This window comes from Garra rufa, chromosome 16 (assembly GCF_049309525.1).
Source record: "Garra rufa chromosome 16, GarRuf1.0, whole genome shotgun sequence".
NCBI lineage: Eukaryota > Metazoa > Chordata > Actinopteri > Cypriniformes > Cyprinidae > Garra > Garra rufa.
This window is the reverse complement of record NC_133376.1, coordinates 35664292-35684384: the sequence shown is the minus strand read 5'-3', so window position 1 is coordinate 35684384 and position 20093 is coordinate 35664292. Positions and strand designations below refer to the sequence as shown.

The 20093-nt window shown below is 33.8% G+C and overlaps 1 protein-coding gene across 1 annotated transcript; it reads left to right on the top strand.

Annotated features, from left to right (window-relative positions):
• Positions 1-2464: 2464 nt before the first annotated feature.
• hmmr (hyaluronan-mediated motility receptor (RHAMM)) lies at positions 2465-19310 on the top strand. Its single transcript, XM_073820677.1, has 20 exons — positions 2465-2617; positions 3752-3850; positions 3960-4033; positions 5332-5409; positions 5527-5715; positions 5824-5910; positions 5994-6105; positions 8160-8225; positions 8313-8386; positions 8521-8591; positions 8678-9045; positions 9152-9300; positions 12195-12409; positions 12496-12612; positions 12760-12918; positions 15079-15465; positions 15598-15670; positions 16737-16913; positions 16991-17141; positions 18553-19310. The coding sequence occupies exons 1-20, from the start codon at positions 2572-2574 to the stop codon at positions 18570-18572; spliced, it is 2712 nt and encodes a 903-aa protein (XP_073676778.1). The 5' UTR covers positions 2465-2571; the 3' UTR covers positions 18573-19310.
• Positions 19311-20093: the final 783 nt, after the last annotated feature.

The window sequence follows — 20093 nt, the reverse complement described above, 5'->3', positions numbered from 1 at the left end:
CTTGCGTGTTTGTGTGATTTTACAGTATTTATGCAGATGCTTTTATTCAAAAGTGTTTGTAAATACAGTTGTAATTTATTGCATTCATGAACATTTCACGTAGTTGGGCCATTTCACCAAATGGATGCCATTTGATTTCAATTTTTTTTCTATTTTTTATTTTCAGACTAATACACATTTACAGTGCCTTGTGAAAGTATTCATACTCCTTATTTTGGTACGTTTTATGTTGCAGCCTTATGTTAAACTGCTTTAAATTACTTTTTTACCCCCCACATCAATCTACATCTCATACACCATAATGACAAAGCACAAATCAGGTTTGTAACAACTTTGCAAATTTATTAGAAATAAAAAACTGAAAAGATCCCGTTGCATAAGTATTCATACCCTTTTCTGGGACACTCGAAATTTAGCTCAGGAGCATTCATATTGCTTCTAGATGTTACTACACTTCGAGTGGAGATAAACTGTGGCAAATTCATTTGAATGAGTATGATTTAGAAAGGCACACATCTCTCAGAAAAAGTCTAACAGCTGAAAATGCATATCAGAGCAAAAACCAAGTCCTGAGGTCAAGATAACTACCTGTAGAGCTCAGTGACAGACTTGTGTTAAGGCAAGGATCTAGGGAAGAGTTCAGAAAAAAATCTTCTGCATTGAAGGTTCACAGAAGCACGTAGCCTCCAATATCCATAATGGAAGACGATTGGAACAACTAGGACTCTAGAAAATGTCTGCCAGCCCCCATCCAAGCTGACAGAGCTTGAGAGGTGAAAAGGTGAGGCAAAGAATGGCAGATAATTGCCAAATGCAGATGTGCACATCATACCCAAAAAGACTTGAGGCTGTAAAGGTGCTTCAACTATGTACTGAGTTAAGGGTATGAATACTTATGCAATGTACTTATTTCAGTGTTTTATTTTTAATAAATTTGCAAATCTGTTTTTTGCTTTGTCATTATTATGGTGTATGGAGTGTAAATTGATCTAGGGAAAAAATAAAAGCAGTTTAACATAATGCTGCAACAAAACAAAATGTGAAAAAAATGAAGGGGTATGAATACTTTTGCAAGGCACTGTAACTATTCAACTTCTGTATTGGTCCGTCTCAAGTAACATTATTTAATTTTTAACAGTTTTTAAGTGAAATATGTATGCATTTTACTCAGTCATGTTACCAAAACTCATCTTTTAAAAAGCATGTCTTAAAAATTAACAAATCCCTTCATTTTCCCCTCAGGCAGGTGTTTGTTTTTTAAGAAATTGTTGGTTCATTGTAAAAAAAAAAAATCATCTACACAACCCCCTTCATCTCAAACCACAAGCTTATCAATTTTCTGTGATGCAATTTATTAAACAATGGGATAAATGATGGACCAAACTTAATTTTAAAAATAGTGGTTTAACTTTAATGCAAAATAAAAATGATTTCTGAAGTATTTTAAACACATTTCATGTTATAATGTAGTGTTAAACACTGGGGACAAGTTTTTGTACAAAAGCTGTATTTTCAGTCTTTTAGGTAGTTTTTAAATTAAATATTTTAAATTTGCAGTTAGATTAATGTGCAGGACACTTAATAATAAAATGCATTTATAGTAATTTTTTATGCATATTTGTGCATGGGTCAAAAAGGTTAAGATGTCCACATCAAAAAGAAATTTACAAAAGTGATTTCATGTCCTTAGAAAGCACATTAAATGTAAGTCAAGTGTCTGCTTTTAAGTTTTCAAATAAGTTTTTGTAGAATAAAATGTCGAAATTTGGTTGAAATAATGTTACATTGTCATTCAGTGTAACAATATTTATGTAAAAATTCAAACATGCTTATTCGGACTGCATATTCAATTTCTTTGTGTTTTAAATTAGTAAAAAGAAATCTTACTGACAAATGGGCAAAACCTAGGATAGTGGCACATTTTATGTAGAATTACAGCTAATTAGTATTTTATTTTATCTTTTAATAGGTCATACATTGAATATTGTTGTAAATATGCCTGAGAGGATTGTTAAACTGCATGACATTTTAGTGGGTGTCTTCTGTAAATTAGGAAAAAAGTATGATATTTATTTTTTGGTCAGAAAAACAAAAATACAAATAAATTAATTAATTATTTATTTGTTAATTATAATTAATTTAAAGCAGTAATACACTTATTGTTTTTATGCTTAATCACTTTTTAGCTTTTGACCCACCTATAATGTACTTTTGTTAATGCAATAAAAAACTCATTGTAGGTCAAAGATAATTTAGCTGTATTCAAGTATCTCCGACCGCATTACATGCAGTTTGAATTTTGGGGGAAATTTGTGCAACCAGATGTGACGTGTTGCAAGATTTCGATACTGATTGGTTTACACTTCTGTTCGTCACAAATTCTTCGATATCATTGGCTAAAGCCCGTTCGTCTGTGCTAGTGGGCGGGCTTACGAATTCAAAATTTCAGCGGGTGTGAATGTGTTGTTGACGCTCAGGCATATTGACGTTTTAACACTTAAGTTTAAGCTAAATTAACGTTTTTAATAGGTTTTTCCACAGTCTTCGTGATTTCGACCTCCTTTGTCGGTCATGTCTTTCTCAAGAGCTCCATTAAAGAGATTTAACGAGCATGTCGGTAAGTTCAACTCGTTTGTTCAGTATTCTACGATGTGAATGAATCTGAGAGCAACTGTTATGTGCTTTAAGCAGTGCTTTAATGATAAAAGACGAGTGATTAAAGTGATATTAATGTGGTATATGCTTAGTTTTCACCTATTTTATACTCAAAATGTATAATTTCATACAGTCCTATGTTTTCTTGAAGCTGTGATGGGTCAATTCTCTGCCAGACACTATCAAGTTTATTAAGGCGAGACATTGCAGGTGAATAGGGTATAAAAAATTAACAGATAGTTGTGACCTTACTTACTCAGTTGGTTCATTACATTGATAATTGCAAACATTTTTTGTATTACAAGTTTTCTAAAATGTTAGGTTTAAATATGCAAATGAGCCATTGTTTGATGAAATTTGATGAAATTTGCATACATTTCTAGTACAAAACTCTAAACACTGGATGAACTCAGTTTCAAAATGCTTGTTAATTTATTTGACATATTAGTTTTAAAACTTTTTACAGAGGGGATTTTGGGTATCTCATTTTGTCACTTCATAATTCAGAAAAAAATTATGTATTTTTTATTTTATTTTTATTTTTTTTTACCATTTTTGGAGGAATAAAATGTATCAAGCAAATTATATATGAACAAATCCCTCTGTAAAAATCTTCAGGATATAGACAGGAATAAAAATGTAAAGTTAGGTGTGTGTAAGTGCTACTGAAGTGGAGATTTATGGTTCAGTGTAGGAGAAAAAAACTCATTTTGAGAAAACGGCCTTTAAAAATCTGTTGTAATTGAAATCTATTGACACAAATAGATAAAGTGCTATAAAAGAAACACTTAACAGTATCGTTTGGGTGTTTTTCTTTCCACTAGTCTAAAAAAAACCCTTTATTAAGCACCAAAAGCCCAAAATCTCAAATTCGACAGGTGAAAGTGTTTTTGCCTGCAGTTTCTCCCCTTAAATACACAACCGTATGTCATGAAGAAGAAATGGCACGCTGTACAGTCTTCTGTGAAGTAAATTAATCAATCAGTCACACAATAAAGATTGAAAGACTGAGCAGATGTGTTAAGACATGTCACCTGTCTCACTGATAGTGAGAAATTCATAATCATAGTCTTTGATTATTGATTTGTATCTTTAGGCTGTGCTCCTCCACCTGGTACATATGAGGTGAAGTCTGGTGATGTGAAAGGACCTGCATCATTTCATAAAGCAGAGCGCTTCAGGGCAGCTTCCAAAAGTGAGGAGATTTTCTTGCCTTTTGAGTTGCCTTTTTCATATGTAGGTTATACATTAGAAACACTGCCTTTCAATAACATCTACTTCCTTTTGAAAATGCTGATCAGCAGAGGTACCCCCGCCTTCCCCCTCAAAAGAAGTAGCCATGTCTCCAGTACGGAGGACCATGTCTGTTGATGGTTTGGTAAGAGTTTATGCAACTATTTACCTTTGGTTGACGTACCTCAATTATTAATTGAAAAATACAAATAACAGCTATATTCAACATTTATTAAACAGCTATATTCTGACATTTATTCACCTTCTTGTTTGTGCCACATCTGTACAAAACAAGGCATTTTTCAGAACTATTTTTGTCCATATAATAAAAGTCTGGAAAAACACCATGTACCCTCTTGACATTTGTGTATGGACAGAAATATTAAGACACATCTCAAAATATCTTGTTTTGTGTTCCACAGAGTAAGTAAGACCATACAACAAGAAGTTGAGTAAATGAAAGCTGAGGTTTTTTTTAAACCTTTTTGGCTGAGCTATCCCTTTTTAAAATTACTTTGTTTAAAATATTGTCTTATTGCTAGTCTAATTATTTTGTACATTGTAAGATACTTTTTTTCTTTTCTTAGTGGACATAGTGAAACTTGGAAGGTCATTTTTTGTTTATACACTACCAGTCAATAGTTTTTGAACGGTAAGTTTTTTTTTTTAAAGATGTTTTCTGCTCACCAAGCCTGCATTTATTTGATCCAAATTACAGCAAAAAAAAAATATATATATATATATATATATATATATATATATTTTTTTTACTATTACTGCTTTCTTTTTAAATATATTGTAAAATGTAATGTATTCCTGATTTCGAAGCTGGATTTTTATCATTAGAATTTTTTTTTTCTTGTTTATTTGATGATTAGAAAGTTCAAAAGAACAGCATTTATCTGAAATATTAATCTATTGTAAATTCTTTATCATCTTTTGATCCATTTAAAGCAGCATTGCTAAAAAGTATTAATTTATGTAATTTCTTTAAAACTTTAAATAAAAAATGCAAGCTTGGTAAGCAGAAGAGTATTCTTAAAAAAACAAAACATTAAAAATCTTACTCTTCAAAAACTTGACTTGGAAGTGTACATAATATTATTATACTATTAATGTACTTACAATATTATGTAAGCAGTAGTGCATAATATTGTTCGGGAAACCCCTATATTGCCTGTTACCCATTTTAAACAAAAAAAAACACGACTTTTAGATGTTTTATTTAATGGCCATATTTTTAAGACTTTTCAAATATTTAATAAAATGTAAAATGTTGATTTGGGTGAGCAAGTAGGCTTTCTTTGCTTTTTCAGAATTCACTAAATTGTCTAAAGACATTTGTTTACTATTTGTCAATACTACTTTTTGTTGGTCCAGTATATTGTCCAATCATCATTATGCTGTTTTACAATTTGCTTTGCTTATTTTTTCCTTATATAGGCTGATGCACTAAGTTCCAAAAAGGACAAAAATAGTTTCACGCTTGAAATGAAACATCAGAGACTTCTAGAGAAAGAGGTAGATTTCAAAATGTTTTGAACATTTCCTTCATGCCCAGTTGTTGCTTTAAGGCCTGATCAATTTCTATGGCCTATTCTCCTAAACTTGACTATCACTGCTAATGCTGGCATATAGATCCGTTCTTTGGTGCAGCAGAGAGGAGAGCAGGACCGCCGGCTGCTGACCCTGGAGGAAGAGCTGAAGAAGTTGGAGTCTAAATTGCTTGTGGCTGTCAGAGAGAAGACATGCCTCGCTGCCAATGTGGCCTCTCTCGAGAGGCAGCTCGCGGAGTTAAAGAAAGCTAATGAGTTCCTGAAGACCAAGGTGACTAGTCTTTTTATGCCAGTGTGTTTTGCAATCTCTGCTTCTCAAGGAGACAACTTCACATAAACAAGTTTACTGAGGAATGTCTTGACACTTTGATTTTCACAGGTCTCTGCAGATATCACCAAGAAGAGGATCAACTCTCTTTCTATGGAGCTCATTGAGGCCAAAAATAAACTGGATGCCAAAGACAAAGTAAGTTATCTCAGGCACATTAGACGTGGAGAGGAGTTTGTGTAACTTCAAGTTTCCCAGTGTAATTTTGGGTTTGTGAACAGGAGCTGAGCTACCTTCAGATCAGCTCAGAGGGGAAAGTAAAGGTCTTGGAAACGGACCTGGAGACCGCCAAAACAACTTTTAGAGTTCTTCAGGAAAGGAACAAAGATCTTGGTGAGTTACCTTTAGGAACTGTATGCTTTTGGATCAGTTCTATTTCATAAAATCAATCTGACAAGTATTCACTGTCTATGCTCAAGTCAGACCATGTTCACAACAAAATGGAATACTTGCTGGTAAAACTGCACAGAATGTACTGTAAAAAATAAAGTGAAACTGAAGTTTTTCCAACAGTATATATATTTTTTTTTTATTCAATGAGTGGTATCTAGTTATCTGGGAAACAGCAATATTTATATTGCATTTTTAATCAAATTGTATGTAAAAATGCTTAAGGAAGAATTCACGTTCAGAATAATTAATTTACTCACCCCCATGTTATCCAAGATGTTCATGTCTTTCTGTCTTCAGTCGCAAGAAAATTAAGGATTTTGAGGAAAACATTCCAGGATTTTTCTTCATATAGTGGACTTCAATGGTGGCCAATGGGTTGAAGGTGCAAATTGCAGTTTCAATGCAGCTTCAAAGGGCTCTATGTGATCCCAGCTGAGGAATAAGGGTCTTTTCTAGTGAAATGATTTGTCATTTCCTTTTCGAACGTGCAAAGAAAGTCAAATGGCCTGTACAAAAAAAGGTAAAACAATGTTGTCGGACAATTTTGAAGTTTGAGATGTAGTTTTTCACCCTACCCTAGATGAAGAACTTTGAGCATGTGAACTTTTCGACTAAGATGCATTTGCAGAGGTAGTGCAAGACGAGCATTTGTGGTTAAACTGACTGATCGTTTCGCTAGATAAGACTTTAGTTCCATGGCTGAGATTGTGTAAAGCCCTTTGAAGCTACATTGAAACTGCAATTTGGACCTTCAACCCGTTGGCCTCCAATGAAGTCCACTATATTGAGAAAAATCCTGGAATGTTTGGGGGGGGGGTTGAGTAAATGATCAGAATTTGTATTATTAAAGTGAACTTCTCTTTTCACTTTAAAGAGTTATTCAAGTTGAACTTTACTGAATTGTTTAATTCAGGCAGCTTAACAAATAATTCAGTATTCCTGGAAGACCCCATGGCATTTCAAAATTATTTTGCTGATGTTAGATCATATCAGTGACATGCTAGTTTCTTCTGACAAGCCAGGAATATTGGTTCCAGTCTCCAGAAAATATCATTTTTGTCTGATACCCACAAGCTCCAAGTCTTGTCTGAAAAATCTTTATCAGTCAAGATGTTGACAGAGGAACCTGGGAAAGAGTAGAGCAGGAAACAAAGTTACACTGTTCAAAAGTGTTTTATTTGTCATTTGTTTATTTTTAATACATTTTCAGAAAAGATTCATTTAATCAAGTGTCAGTGAAGACATAATGTTACAAAAGATTTTTTTCAAATAATTTCTGCTCTTTTGAACTTTGTGTATTAATTAAAAAAACATACTTCTATGTGTCATGCTTCCCAGAAAATATGAAGCATCACTTTAGTATAAACATTAATGTTTCTTGAGCAGCATATTAGAATAATTTTGGAGACTTCAGTAACAATGCTAAAAATTAATCTATGCCATATTAGGAATAAATTACATTTTAAAATGTATTAAGGTAGAAAACAATTATTTTAAATTGTAATAATCACATTTCACAATATTGCTTTTTACTTTTCTTTTCTTTTCTTTTTTTGATCAAATAAATGCATCCTTGGTAAGATTTCTTTCAAACAATCTTACTGATTCCAAACGTTTAATAAGTGTATTATATATATTTTTTTTTGTTTGTTTGTTTAGAAGTAAAATTGTCTCCACCTTATTTTTCCTGTAAGAGCTGTACATTTATTGTTTGTCATTTGTTTGGCTGCTTAATATTGCAAACTGGTGTGTCTTACCTTATTATTTTAATGTATTATCTTAATTATGAACACTGGTTTGTAAACTGTTACTCTGTGTCTGCTCTTAATTCCCTAAAGTGGCTAAAGAACTGGTACTCTTAGTACAGACTTTGAAACCATTAAAAACCATTTTATGTATTGGTTTTTAAACCATTTAATGTATTTGCTTAAATTCAGATATCATTAGTGACTGAACTAACTTTTTATTTTTTATTACTAAACATTATTTTTCAGAGGACCTTCATCAGGAGACCAGAGTCCAAAATGAGCAGCTGGAGAATGAAATGGATAAATTGCACAGTAAGTTTGTAAAACAAACCCAGATCTTAGCATGCAGTGTCATTTGAGTTGGCTACATCTTGCTTTTTCTGTCGTCTTCAAATGAAGACATAATCCAGGAGCTGAGGGAGGAAATCAAAGCCCTGCAGAGTTACTTGGACTCAGCAAATGAAGAGATTCAGGTATTGGTTTTGGTCAACAGAATTTGACTCTCCTAAGCCAGATGACATTTACTCACTACTTAGGTTGAATCATCAGACTTTGAAGTACTGCTTGGTTTGAGATAAGCTGTCTGTCTCACTCTCCAATGTCAAAGGATTTGCGGATTAAGCTCCAGGACAAATCCACCATGGAGCGCCGTTTCTCTGATACTCAAGAGAACCTCAGGTTAGAACTGTGTGCATTTTCATATTGTTGTTGTTGTTATTGTGTCAGTGCTCACAACCTCATCCAGCTCTATACGGCTTGTGCAGCGATGTGGAGAAAAGGTTGGAGAAACGTACCAGTGAGCTACAGGATTGTCAGGAGGTGTTGAAAGCAAAGGAAGAGGAGCTGCGGAGGTCTCTGCAGGAGCTACAGGACTCCAAAAAGGCTCTAGAAGAGAAGGAGAGGGAGATGGAGCAGCATGTGCAAGATCTCCATGCTTCGCAGGCCTCACTAAAAGAGCTGGAGGAGCAGATGCAGCGGGGAGCTCAGGATCTCGAGGAGTCCCAGAGCGCGGTACGGCAGCAGGAACAAGAGCTGGCCCGTGTGAAGGAGATTTTGAGGAGGACAGAGGAAGAGCTGGATCAGCGTGTAGCGCTCATGGGCGAGCGATGCTTGGTTCTGGAAGATGAAAGAGGTGATTGAGATTTGGCTTTAAAATGCAGCATGAAACCAAGCTAGAGTATTTTTGAGATGCACATATTGTGAGTTTTATTTGATTGTTTTTGTGTGATTCTTTGCAGCCAGGACACAGGAGGAAGGTCTACGACGGGTACAAGAGTTAAAGGCAGATATCAGCTCATTGGAGGAGAGTAGGAAGACTGAGAAAGAAGCATATGAAAAACTGAAGGTGGAACACGATGAGCTGACCAAACAGCTGGAAGAGGAAAAGGTCATCTTGTTAATTAATCTCATTCATTTTCACAGCAGTAAATTAAATTATATGGGCCTTTTTGATGAACGGTTTTGTTAATTATAAACCAGTTCCAAGTATAAAAAAAGGCATTAGACTTTCACAATAAGTGACATGAACAAAGTAGAATTAAATTAAGCACAATTATATATCTGACAGTTAATCGTCAGCACAAAATTCATGGTCATGACAAGCCTAGTAATAACTTCAATTTTGGGTAGCAGTCCCATTCAGTTAAATGGCAGTTGCTTGATTGGAAAATGTATGCAATTTGAAATGTGCCTTATATATATATATATATACATACATGCATGCATGCATACATACATACTGCTGTTCAAACGTTTGGGATCAGTTAGATTTGTCACCCTGGACTAGGGCTGTCGCGATAACCGCAATATCGCAATACCGCGCTACTGACGTGCATAACCGCAGAGGAATGCAACAACCGCAGCAACCGCGATATTTGCCTGTTTTCTTTTTTCCTAAGGATTCGCCCTTCTCACTTAATGCCTATGTGCTGAATATTAAATTAGTAATAAGTTAGTAATGATAACATAATGTTTTTATTATGAGGCTCAGTAGATATGCATTTAACAAGCCTAAACAGACAGCGAATGAGAGAGAGATCGACTGAGCATGTGCGATTACCTGCGTCTGTCTTTCAGATCGAGTCAGGTATGTATGTGAAACTAGCTTGTCATGTCCAAGAAAAGTGAAATCTCTGTCTTAACATCGATGCTCTGCTGCTCAGCTGAGCCTTTAAAAGTGGCGATTAAAGTTAAAATGATTTCAACATCGTGTTTCATTACGTCTCTCTTTGATTAAATAAGCGTTTTTGTACGTATAGTTGAATGAACGGTTTAGAGACTTACTCAAAGATAGTCTCTTGCCTCCCTCTTGTGGCGTAACAATGAAACTGCACTGATTGACAGCTCGCCTAAAGCACGCAGGTGAAATACTGACAGAAAGTCTCTCGTCCAGTCAAACTCGAGGGTGCGCGCTTACTGTTATACACACGAAGATTTCAGATGCAAAGCCTCTAAGTATGTCTGACATTTTTCTTCAAAATTTGCATTTCTTTCTGGCTAGGTTTCTATGTAAGTAACGTTACTGTTTACTTCACTTCATATAGCAACGCGATTTGGTTTCGGTTTATTGATTTCTGAATATGACCTTACATTGTAACAGCCTACACACAATTATATATATATATATATATATATATATATGGCGGTAATACCGCATACCGCGCTACTGAGCCACTCAAAATTACCGCAAGGGAAATGGACCACAAAACCAGTCATATTTTCGAAACCGAAATTTCTACATCATCTGAAAGCTGACTAAATAAGCTTGCTGGGATAGGACAATATTTGGCTGAGATGCAACGATTTGAAAATCAATTGAAACGAAAAAATCCAAGTTTTAAGAAAACTTAAGAAAAGTTTTGATATATTTTCAGTAAGAAATGTACAAAATATTTTCATGGAACATGATCTTTACTTATAATATCCTAATGATATTTGGCATAAAAGAAAATTTGATAACTTTGACCCATACAATGTATTTTTGGCTATTTATATATATATATATATATATTCTACTTATGACTTGTTTTGTGGTCCAGGGTCACTATTTTTGTTTTTTAAAAGTAGTCTCTCATGCTAAAAGTTCCATTTATTTTAAAAATACAGTAATATTATAAAACATTTTAAATTATTTGTCTATTTTAATATACTTTAAAATATAATTTATTTCTGGGACGCAAAGCTGAATTTTCATCAGCCATTACTCCAGTCTTTACTGCCACATGATTCTTCAAAAATAATATACTGATTTATTACTTTTATCAATATTGTTTTGCACTGCTTAATATTTTTCTTGGAACCTGTTAATTTTTTTTCTTTGAATATAGAGTAAAAAGAACAGTATTTATTTAGAATGGTAATCTTTTCTTTCAATGTATTATCACTTTTTTTCAAAGTATTAATTTCTTTCAAAGAAATAAATAAATTTGGACCCTAAACTTTGAATGGTAGTGTATATTACAAAAGATTTTAATTTTAAATAAATGCTGTTCAATAAAATTTTGTTCGTCAAAGAATCATAAAAATCATCATTAAAAAAAGTCTCACAGATTCCAAAAAAAAAAAAATCCAACATTGATAACAAATCTGCATATTAGAAAGATTTCTGAAGGGTCGTGTGACACTAATGCTGAAAATTCAGCTTTGCATCACAGGAATAAAGTTTAATTGAAATTATATTAAATTAGAAAACCGCTATTTTAAATTGCAATATTTTACTATTCTTTGTGTTGTTAATCAAATAAACGCAGCCCTGATAAGCAGAAAAGACTTCTTTAAAAAACATTAAAAATCGTAGTGTTCCTAAACTTTTGGACAGCAGTGTACATGGGGCTCATCAAAAATGGTAAACAGAAATTCTAAATTTTTTTATTTCATTTTGCGATTTTGGGATTTTTTTTCCCTTTTATTCCTCAATTCACTGCTGCACATTTATTGTTCAGCCCTTTGCTATGAAGGGCATTTAGAAGCTGTTTTTCTCTCTCTTGTATTCTAGTATTTCATTAGCTTGAGTATCTGTATCTTAGGACGCGACAAGGGGAAGTTTACTAACATGCCATTTTGTGATTAGCTGTGGTACTTTCAGAGGAAAAATCAATAGTGAATAAAGTTGTGATGTGATTTATATCTGCATGAGTGGGACAATTAAGTGAAGAGTGCATCTTAATAGACTTTAAGCAGGTTGCGCTGTGTCGTCTCTCAATCAGGAAGTCAAAGTCTCTCTGATCGACTTTGTGGATTAGGCTAATGTCTCTTAAGCTCCGCTAATGTGTGTTGCTGCAGACTCACAGCGGCTCCCTGGCTAGCATGCTTGAGCGCCTGAGAGATGAGACTGAGGCGGAGAGGAGACAGCTTGGTGAGGAGCTGGAGGATGCGCTCGATGAGTTGTCTGAGCTGGAGAAGAAGGAACGATGCAGTGAGGAGGCCATCCAGCACCTCACGCAGAAAAACCAGACAATGGAGCAAGAGCTGAAGAACACTTGTGCCGAGTTAGAGAAGTGAGAACTTTTGATTTTTAATTGAGTTTAGATGGATCACGTCTCTTATGTTAAAAACTGACCAGTGTTTGTTTCTCCATTGACAGGAAGTGTGCTGAAGTGCAGGCTTTAGAAGAGGCTCATGTGATGGCAATCAAAAAACTAGAAGAGGATCACAACAGCTGTCTTGCTAAGCTGGGAGACATGACTACTGACTTTGAGAGGTGTTACTTTACACACTTTTTTGTTTATTAAAATGCCGTCCATAGACATTTTAAAGTGTCCTAGAAATTCTTTAACCATTCCTTATCGGTAATCTTCTTATTCAACCATCATTAAGCATCAAATGTTTTCTTATCAAATTCCAAAAGCACAAGACGGTCTCTGGGTGAGCAGAAGATGCATGCGGAGGCTCAAGTTCATCAGCTGCAGGAAGAGATGAACCACCTCAAGCAACAGCTACAGCAGGACCAGGAGAAACTTATTAGCTACCAGGAAATGCAGGAGAAACGGCGAGAGGAGCATGCTAGGTCAGTATCCTGTCTTAGACATTTACAGTATTTATCTGCTATGCTTCTTATATTGGCAGCTCCTCCATAATTGATAATGTGGTCCAAGTTAAAAGTAGGGAATAATGTTCAGTCAGTTATTACCACAAATGACCTGTGACGACTGACAAGTATAATATATTGATATAAATAGGTAATTGACAAATTAATAGTTTTGTTTCTTTAATGTATTTTATTAAATGATTTTATTTGGTATAATTAAATAATTGAATTAAGTATAATTAATATAATAATATTGCACCCCAGTGACCTAACTGCAGATTAAATAGACAATACAATACAATACAAAAAATATTTTAAAATATTGTAATTGGTTGTTATAATTGCTTGTAATTTGATAAGATTTGATGATGGTGGTTCTTTAAATCATGCCTTGTCAAACGTAAAACAAACCTCTCTGGTCTATATATTTTCACATTTGTGACCCTGGACCATAAAACCAGTCATAAGGTTAAATTTTAGAAACAGAGATGAAAGCTCAGTAAATACGCTTTCTATTGATGTATGATTTGTTAGGATATGACAATATTTGGCCGAGATGCATCTATTTGAAAATCTGGAATCTGAGGGTGCAAAAAAAATCAAAATCCTGAGAAAATCACCTTTAAAGTTGTCCAAGTTAGGTTCTTAACAATGCATATTACTAATCAAAAATTACATTTTGATACATTTACAGTAGGAATTTTACAAAATCTTCATGGAACATGATCTTTACTTAATTTCCTAATGATTTTTGGCTTAAAAGAAAAATCAATAATTTTGACCCATGCAATGTATTTTTGCCTATTGCTACAAACATACCCCAGCGACTTAAGACTGGTTTTGTGGTCCAGGGTCACATTTGATCTTCACATTAATGTTGAAACAACACAAATGTAGTATTTTAAATATTTATGTTAAAAGAATGCATTTACTATTTCTTTTTAACGGGTTAAATAGCAGAGATTATGGAAGATTGTTTTTGCCACTGAATAAAAAATTCTTTATCTTGCAATTCTGACTTTTTTTTTTTTTTTTTTATATTTCAGTGTTTTCACTTCATAACATGCAATTGTGAGTTAAGTCAGAATTGTGAGAAACTTGCAATTCTCAGAATTTGCTTCAGAATTGGACATGATTTGCAATTGCAAGTTTGTATCTCTCAATTCTGGTGAAAAGTCGGAAATTGCAAGATTGTATCTCTTATCAATTCATATCAAATTATAGTATTTTCTGACTTCATTCTCAGAATTCAGTTTATATCTTAATTCTGTGGAGAAAAGTCAACTTTCTATGTACTGAAAGCTAATGACACTGAAACAAATTCCTTGTATGTGCAAGCATACTTGGCAATAAAGCTCTTTCTGATTCTTAGAATCTATCATCAAATGATCAAATTGTAATATTTTCTGATTTCATTTCTCAGAATTTACTTTATCTCAGTTCTATGGGGAAAAGTCAGAATTATGAGTTTGTATCTCATATCAAATTAGAATATTTTCTGACTTCTTTTAAGAATTAAGTTTATATCTCAATTCTGAGGGGGGGAATTAGATTTGTGAGTTTGTATCTCATCAAATCATATCAAAAATATTTTTTCATTGTTTAGAATTGTAAGTTTGTATCATCAAATTACAGTGTTCTTTGACTTAATTTCTCAAATGTTTATCTCAATTCTGAGGAAAAAGGTCAATTGCGAGTGTATCTCATCTCATCAAATATCAAATTACAGTATTCTTTGACTTTATTTCTCAGAATTGAGTTTATATTTCTCAATTCTGAGGAAAAAGTCAGAATTGCCAGTTTGTCTCATTAAATCGTCAAATTACAATATTTCTCAGAATTAAGTTTATATCTTGCAATTCTGAGAGGGGAAAAATCAGAATTGTGAGTTTGTATCATCAAATTACAGTGTTCTGACTTAATTTTTCAGTTGTTTATATCTCAATTCTGAGTAAAAAGGCCAGAATTGCCGCTCATCGACTTGCGAGTGCTGGACTGTCATTATAGGGATGGGAAAACAATGCATTATGTTTAACCTGCAAAAACTGTCACATCCGGTCATAATGTTCAGAATATACACCGTTTTGAAATGTCTGTCAGTAGCTAAGTGACTAACTGCTGGTGGTTTTGCTGTTACAGGATGCTTTTAGAAGTTCAGACTAAGCTGGCTCAGAGAGAGGAAGAGTTGAAACAAGCAGCAGAGACTCGGAGTGAGGAGCTGAGACGCCTGCAGGCAGAGGTGGAGCAGGAGAGAGGAGAGCGAGAGCGGGCTCAGACCCAGCTGGAGAGGGAACAGAAGAGAAGGCAGTCAGTGGAGGGCCGCTCTGCAGAAGCCAGCAGGCTGCTGGGCCGTGTGGAGGAACTGGAAGACGAGGTTTCTGAGCTGAACAGGCAGGTGCAGGAGGAAAGAGACACTGCTCACCGTCATGCTGTGGAGTGGCAGCAGGAGAGACAACAGCTATGCAGACAGATGGAAGAGGAAAGGCAAGACTACCACAAACAACTCACAGAGGCTCAGATGCAGAGGTGAGAAAGTTGGGACTCGCTCAACGGGGTCTCTAGTCCTTGGTGTCCTCAGGCATTAAGACATGTGGTGCTCAGTGTCTGTGTGCATTGTTTTTGTTGTTTAATGGCATATTGTTGTTCATTCACCCCCAGCTTGTGTGATGCTGAGACTGAACACTGGAGAAACTTGTATGAAGAACTCTATGCTAAAGTAAAACCATTTCAGGTAAGCGAAAGACTATATTTAATGTGTTTTTTTTTTTTTTTTTTTTTTTTTTTTTTTTTTCTTAGTTTTTGTTAGCTTTTTGCTTTTTCATAAATTTTTTTTTTCCCTCCAGATTTTACTTTTTTTATTAGGTTTCCCCCTCATTTTATTCCGCTTAAACTTTATTTATTTATTTTAGCATTTAATTATTTTTATTAGTTTTTTTGTACCTTATTCATTTTATATATTTTTTTTCTTCTTAATGTAAAACATTTTTACCTAAATAGACGTTTAATTATTTTTTCAAATAGTATTTATTGATTTACTTTTTTTTTATTCCCTTCATTTTCCCCCTATTTTATTTTATACAATTTTACTTGTTTTTACTTATTTTATTCTTATATATATTTTTTCTTATTTTTATTCCGTTTATACAGTGTTTTTTTTTTTTTTTTTTTTTTTCTTAGAAATGTGAAACATTTTTTTTTTACCTTTATAGGTGTTTAATTTTTACATATTTATTTAATTTTCATTCCATTTTCCCCCAAAATGTATTTTATTTTATTCCTCTTTATACAATTTAACTTTTTTTTTTCCTTATTTTATTTGCCTTTATACATTTTTATTATTATTTTTTTCTTTTCCTTACTTTATTTTTTTTCTAGTTAACTTATTATTATTTGCATATTAGATTATATTTAATTTTATTGTATTTTTCTCTTTCCAAATCAAGTTATTTGTTTTTATAATCATTTCCATCATCCTTTCTTTGACTCTTGGCATTTTTAATCATTTATTTAGTTTTTTTTTTTTTTATTTAACGTACCGTTTTGAACAAGCTTTACAATAAAAATGAGTAACGGCACTTTGCAATATCCGCAAATTTGCTGTTAAAGTCACTGAAAAGACTAGTCAGTCAGACTAGGGTTTTTTTTTTCTCTAATATTGCGAAGGCTGTGCAGAGTGGAAAGTCCTACACACAGCTTGGTTTAATGTGGCAAAAATACTAGACAACTCTTACATAGAAATGGCCAGTAAATATGTGCTAAATGAATCTTCTCATTTGTCTGCTTGTTCTGCTCTTTAGGAACAGCTAGACCGCTTTGCAGCAGAGAGGAATGCTTTGTTGAATGAAAAAGGAGCCACACAGGCCGAGCTGAACAAGTTAGCCGATGCCTACGCCAATCTAATGGGTCATCAAAACCAGAAACAGAAAATCAAACACATGGTCAAACTAAAAGAGGAGAACTTGGAGCTCAAACAAGTAAGGCATTAGTCAAAAGGTGGTAGTCATTGTTTGATATTTTGCTTTGTAGCTGACTATGTTCATGTGTTCTACAGGAAGTGTCCAAGCTAAAGTCACATGTTGGGAAACAGAAGCAAGAGCTAGATCGGCTCAAGTCCAGTCAGATGCCTCAGAAATTCGACCCAAGCAAGGCTTTCAAACACGAGCTCAAAGAAAACCAGCAGCCCACCTCAGCTCTTACACCAGGTGAGTAACTAAAGAGACTTGCTGAAGACTACTAGTGGGTGCAGGATACTATAATTCATTTATGTAAGTGAGGATAGAAAAATAAAGTTAACTGTGACACATTACGCTCACAAATTCTTCATAAAGTGGAAAACTGGTTAAATTGATAATTTAGGACCAAAAATTTGATTTGACACTTTGACCTGACCATGTTTCGTTACAAACCTTTCTATCAAAGTTATCTGATGATTTCTTTTCTTTTTAGAAGCACTTGTGCTCCTAACTTTAAAAATATTTATGAGCACAGTCAACATTTCAGGAGTACCTTCTAATCAATAAAAAATCTGATTAGCCCTCCCATTATGAGGTGATATTTGAATCCTTAAAGTGATTTCCACTTTTCTAAGTTTATTAAGTGTCATCTTTTGTCAAATTAAAAAAAAAAAAAAAAAATCTATTTCATAAGCTTTTTAAAACTTCTAATCAAAACAATGGCATAAAAACAAGTAGAATAAGAAAAAGTTACCAATCAAATGAAATCAGTATTAACAAAATTACTACAGAGGTGGCACAGAAGAACACAAAAGTGGCTTGTAGTTGTATTTTCATGTTTAATGAGGCTCAGAGGTGGTATGAGTGCAGTCGAATTCATAAATCAATGTTGAGATTGTTTTAAATATAAAATTTTGAATCTAGAAATATTAAATTTAGATAAATGAAAAGATACTTTAAAAATGAAACTAAAACTGCCAGTAGGTGGCATCAATTCACTGATTTAATTACTGAATGATTCGTTCAAAGGAATAAAGCAAGTGACTGTCTTTGTGAATGGGAAATTAAATCCTTAATACACTAGATTTGTTTAATTCATAATGAATGCATAGCAGCTCAGTTGTGACTTGTTTTAAACTATATTTGACAATTAAATGGAGCAAAATCAGGCAATCGTGTTATAGTCAGACAATGTAAGTCACTTGATATTAACCTCTTGTTTATTTAACTGTTGTATTTAAATCAATATCTCATTTACAAACTCCTTTAAAAATCATTAAAAGCTGTCACTCATCTTAGTTCCATTATAATCAATGAAGCTCTCTATGTCTGTGATGCATTACTCAATGTTGCAAAAACATTGAGAAACCTTTGAAGCTCCCTTCAGCGCAAACACAAATATGCTGATCAGGTCAGTCACACTGGTGCTCCTAAAAAATGTTCATAGTCGAACGTAGTAGTTTTGGTTGCACTGTAGAGCCCTGTCTGACATTATCAAGATGAATTTGTTCTGACACAGTTTAGTTCTTGTCATATTCTATTACCGTTTTCTAAACTATAGTGAATAAACTGACAATGTTAGAAATGTTGAAGGAGTCTGGAGACATTTTGGTTTGACTGAAAATATAATATCTAATTATGTTTTTTCGTTCTTTCCAAGGCAACAAAAAATTGTATTAAACTATCATTCACGGACTACTACTGTGTAATGTCTGAGGCCTATGGAACACTGACCGCTCAAATGTCCTGACCATGCCTCTATATCAATACACATCTTATTTATGTATGTTACTTTTTGTGTGTGAATTTAATACAGTGTTATTACTGTTATTGTCACTCAATATGCATGTATAATTGACGACTCCCCCTTTTTTAGATGTTAATCCTAATTTGGCTACAGTGGTGAAAATTCACTTGGAATGTTCTGGTTTCTGGTTTTGTTCGGCACTGGTGTGCGATTAATCTCAAAGTCCTTTAAAAAACAATTTAGCCCACTCTTTGTTTACAAGTACCCAGAGAGCCTTGTGAGAAGCAGTTTTCTGTTTCATTTGTTCCTCTTTTCTATGAAAGTTTAGTTCTTGTGATTATTTTATAATGTTATTACTTATTTTGTTCATCTGTCACTGGTCTTAAAGGGATAGTCCACCAAAAAATGAATTGTAAAAATTGTATAGTATGCTTTTAAAGTTTCAATACAACCAAAACCTTATAGTTACAAACATTCTTCAAAATATTTGTGTTCCTCAGAAGAAAGCCAAACAGGTTTAGAATGATATAAGGGTGAGTAAACAATTAAACCGTTTTCTTTTTAAAGTGGACTGTCCTTTTTTATGTCTATATGTGTCTTAATTTTAAAGTTTATTTTAAAAGAGTAGAAAGTGTGAATGGAATTGTTTTGAAATAAAATACTTGCTTTTCTCTTTGCTTTGTCATTGGAGTTTTTATACATTCAGTTTAACACGTTTTATTACTTTAAAGGATTAGTTCACTTCCAGAATAAAAAACAATTATTGTAATTTACTCACCCCCATGTCATCCAAGATGTTCATGTCAATTCAGAAGAAAATAAATTAAGGATTTTGAGGAAAACATTCCCGGATTTTTCTCCATATAATGGACTTCAGTGGGTAGCTTCAAAGGGATCTACACCAGAGATTTTCAAACTTTTTTTTTTAAGAGCAGATAGATAGATGGATGGATAGAAAGACAGACTCTCTTATTTACGTTGCATCAACACTTCGTTATAAGAGGATTCGCAGCCTAAAGAACTGGACGGTGAGTGGATTCTGACTAACCTAAACGACTCTGATTGGCTATTGCGTTCCAGAACTCAACAGATTTGTCTGTGATTGGCTACAATGTCCGACGATGCAAATGTTTTTTCAGAAGGAAAAAACATCCATTAAGGGTTAGAGGCAAAACTTTTAGAATTTGAAGATCAGGGTAAATTTAACTTTTGTCTTATGGGAAATATGCAGCCATCTTCTGTATCCTCTGTGTATGTATATATTTAGGCAAAATATGAAAAATGTACATCTCCATTCTGTTCAAAAGTTTTCACCCCCTAGCTCTTAATGAATCGTTTTTCCTTCTGAAGCATCAGTGAGCATTTGAACCTTCTGTAATAGTTGCATATGAGTCCCTCAGTTGTCCTCAGTGTGAAAAGATGGATCTCAAAGTCATACAGTCATTGCTGGCAAA

Bases quoted from the DNA above. Each gene is read 5' to 3' on its own strand.
- hmmr (XM_073820677.1), top strand. From the start codon at position 2,572: ATGTCTTTCTCAAGAGCTCCATTAAAGAGATTTAACGAGCATGTCG. The intron at 3,851-3,959 runs GTGAGGAGATTT...GCTGATCAGCAG, and splicing joins CTTCAGGGCAGCTTCCAAAA to AGGTACCCCCGCCTTCCCCC. The intron at 9,301-12,194 runs GTCATCTTGTTA...GTGTTGCTGCAG, and splicing joins AACAGCTGGAAGAGGAAAAG to ACTCACAGCGGCTCCCTGGC.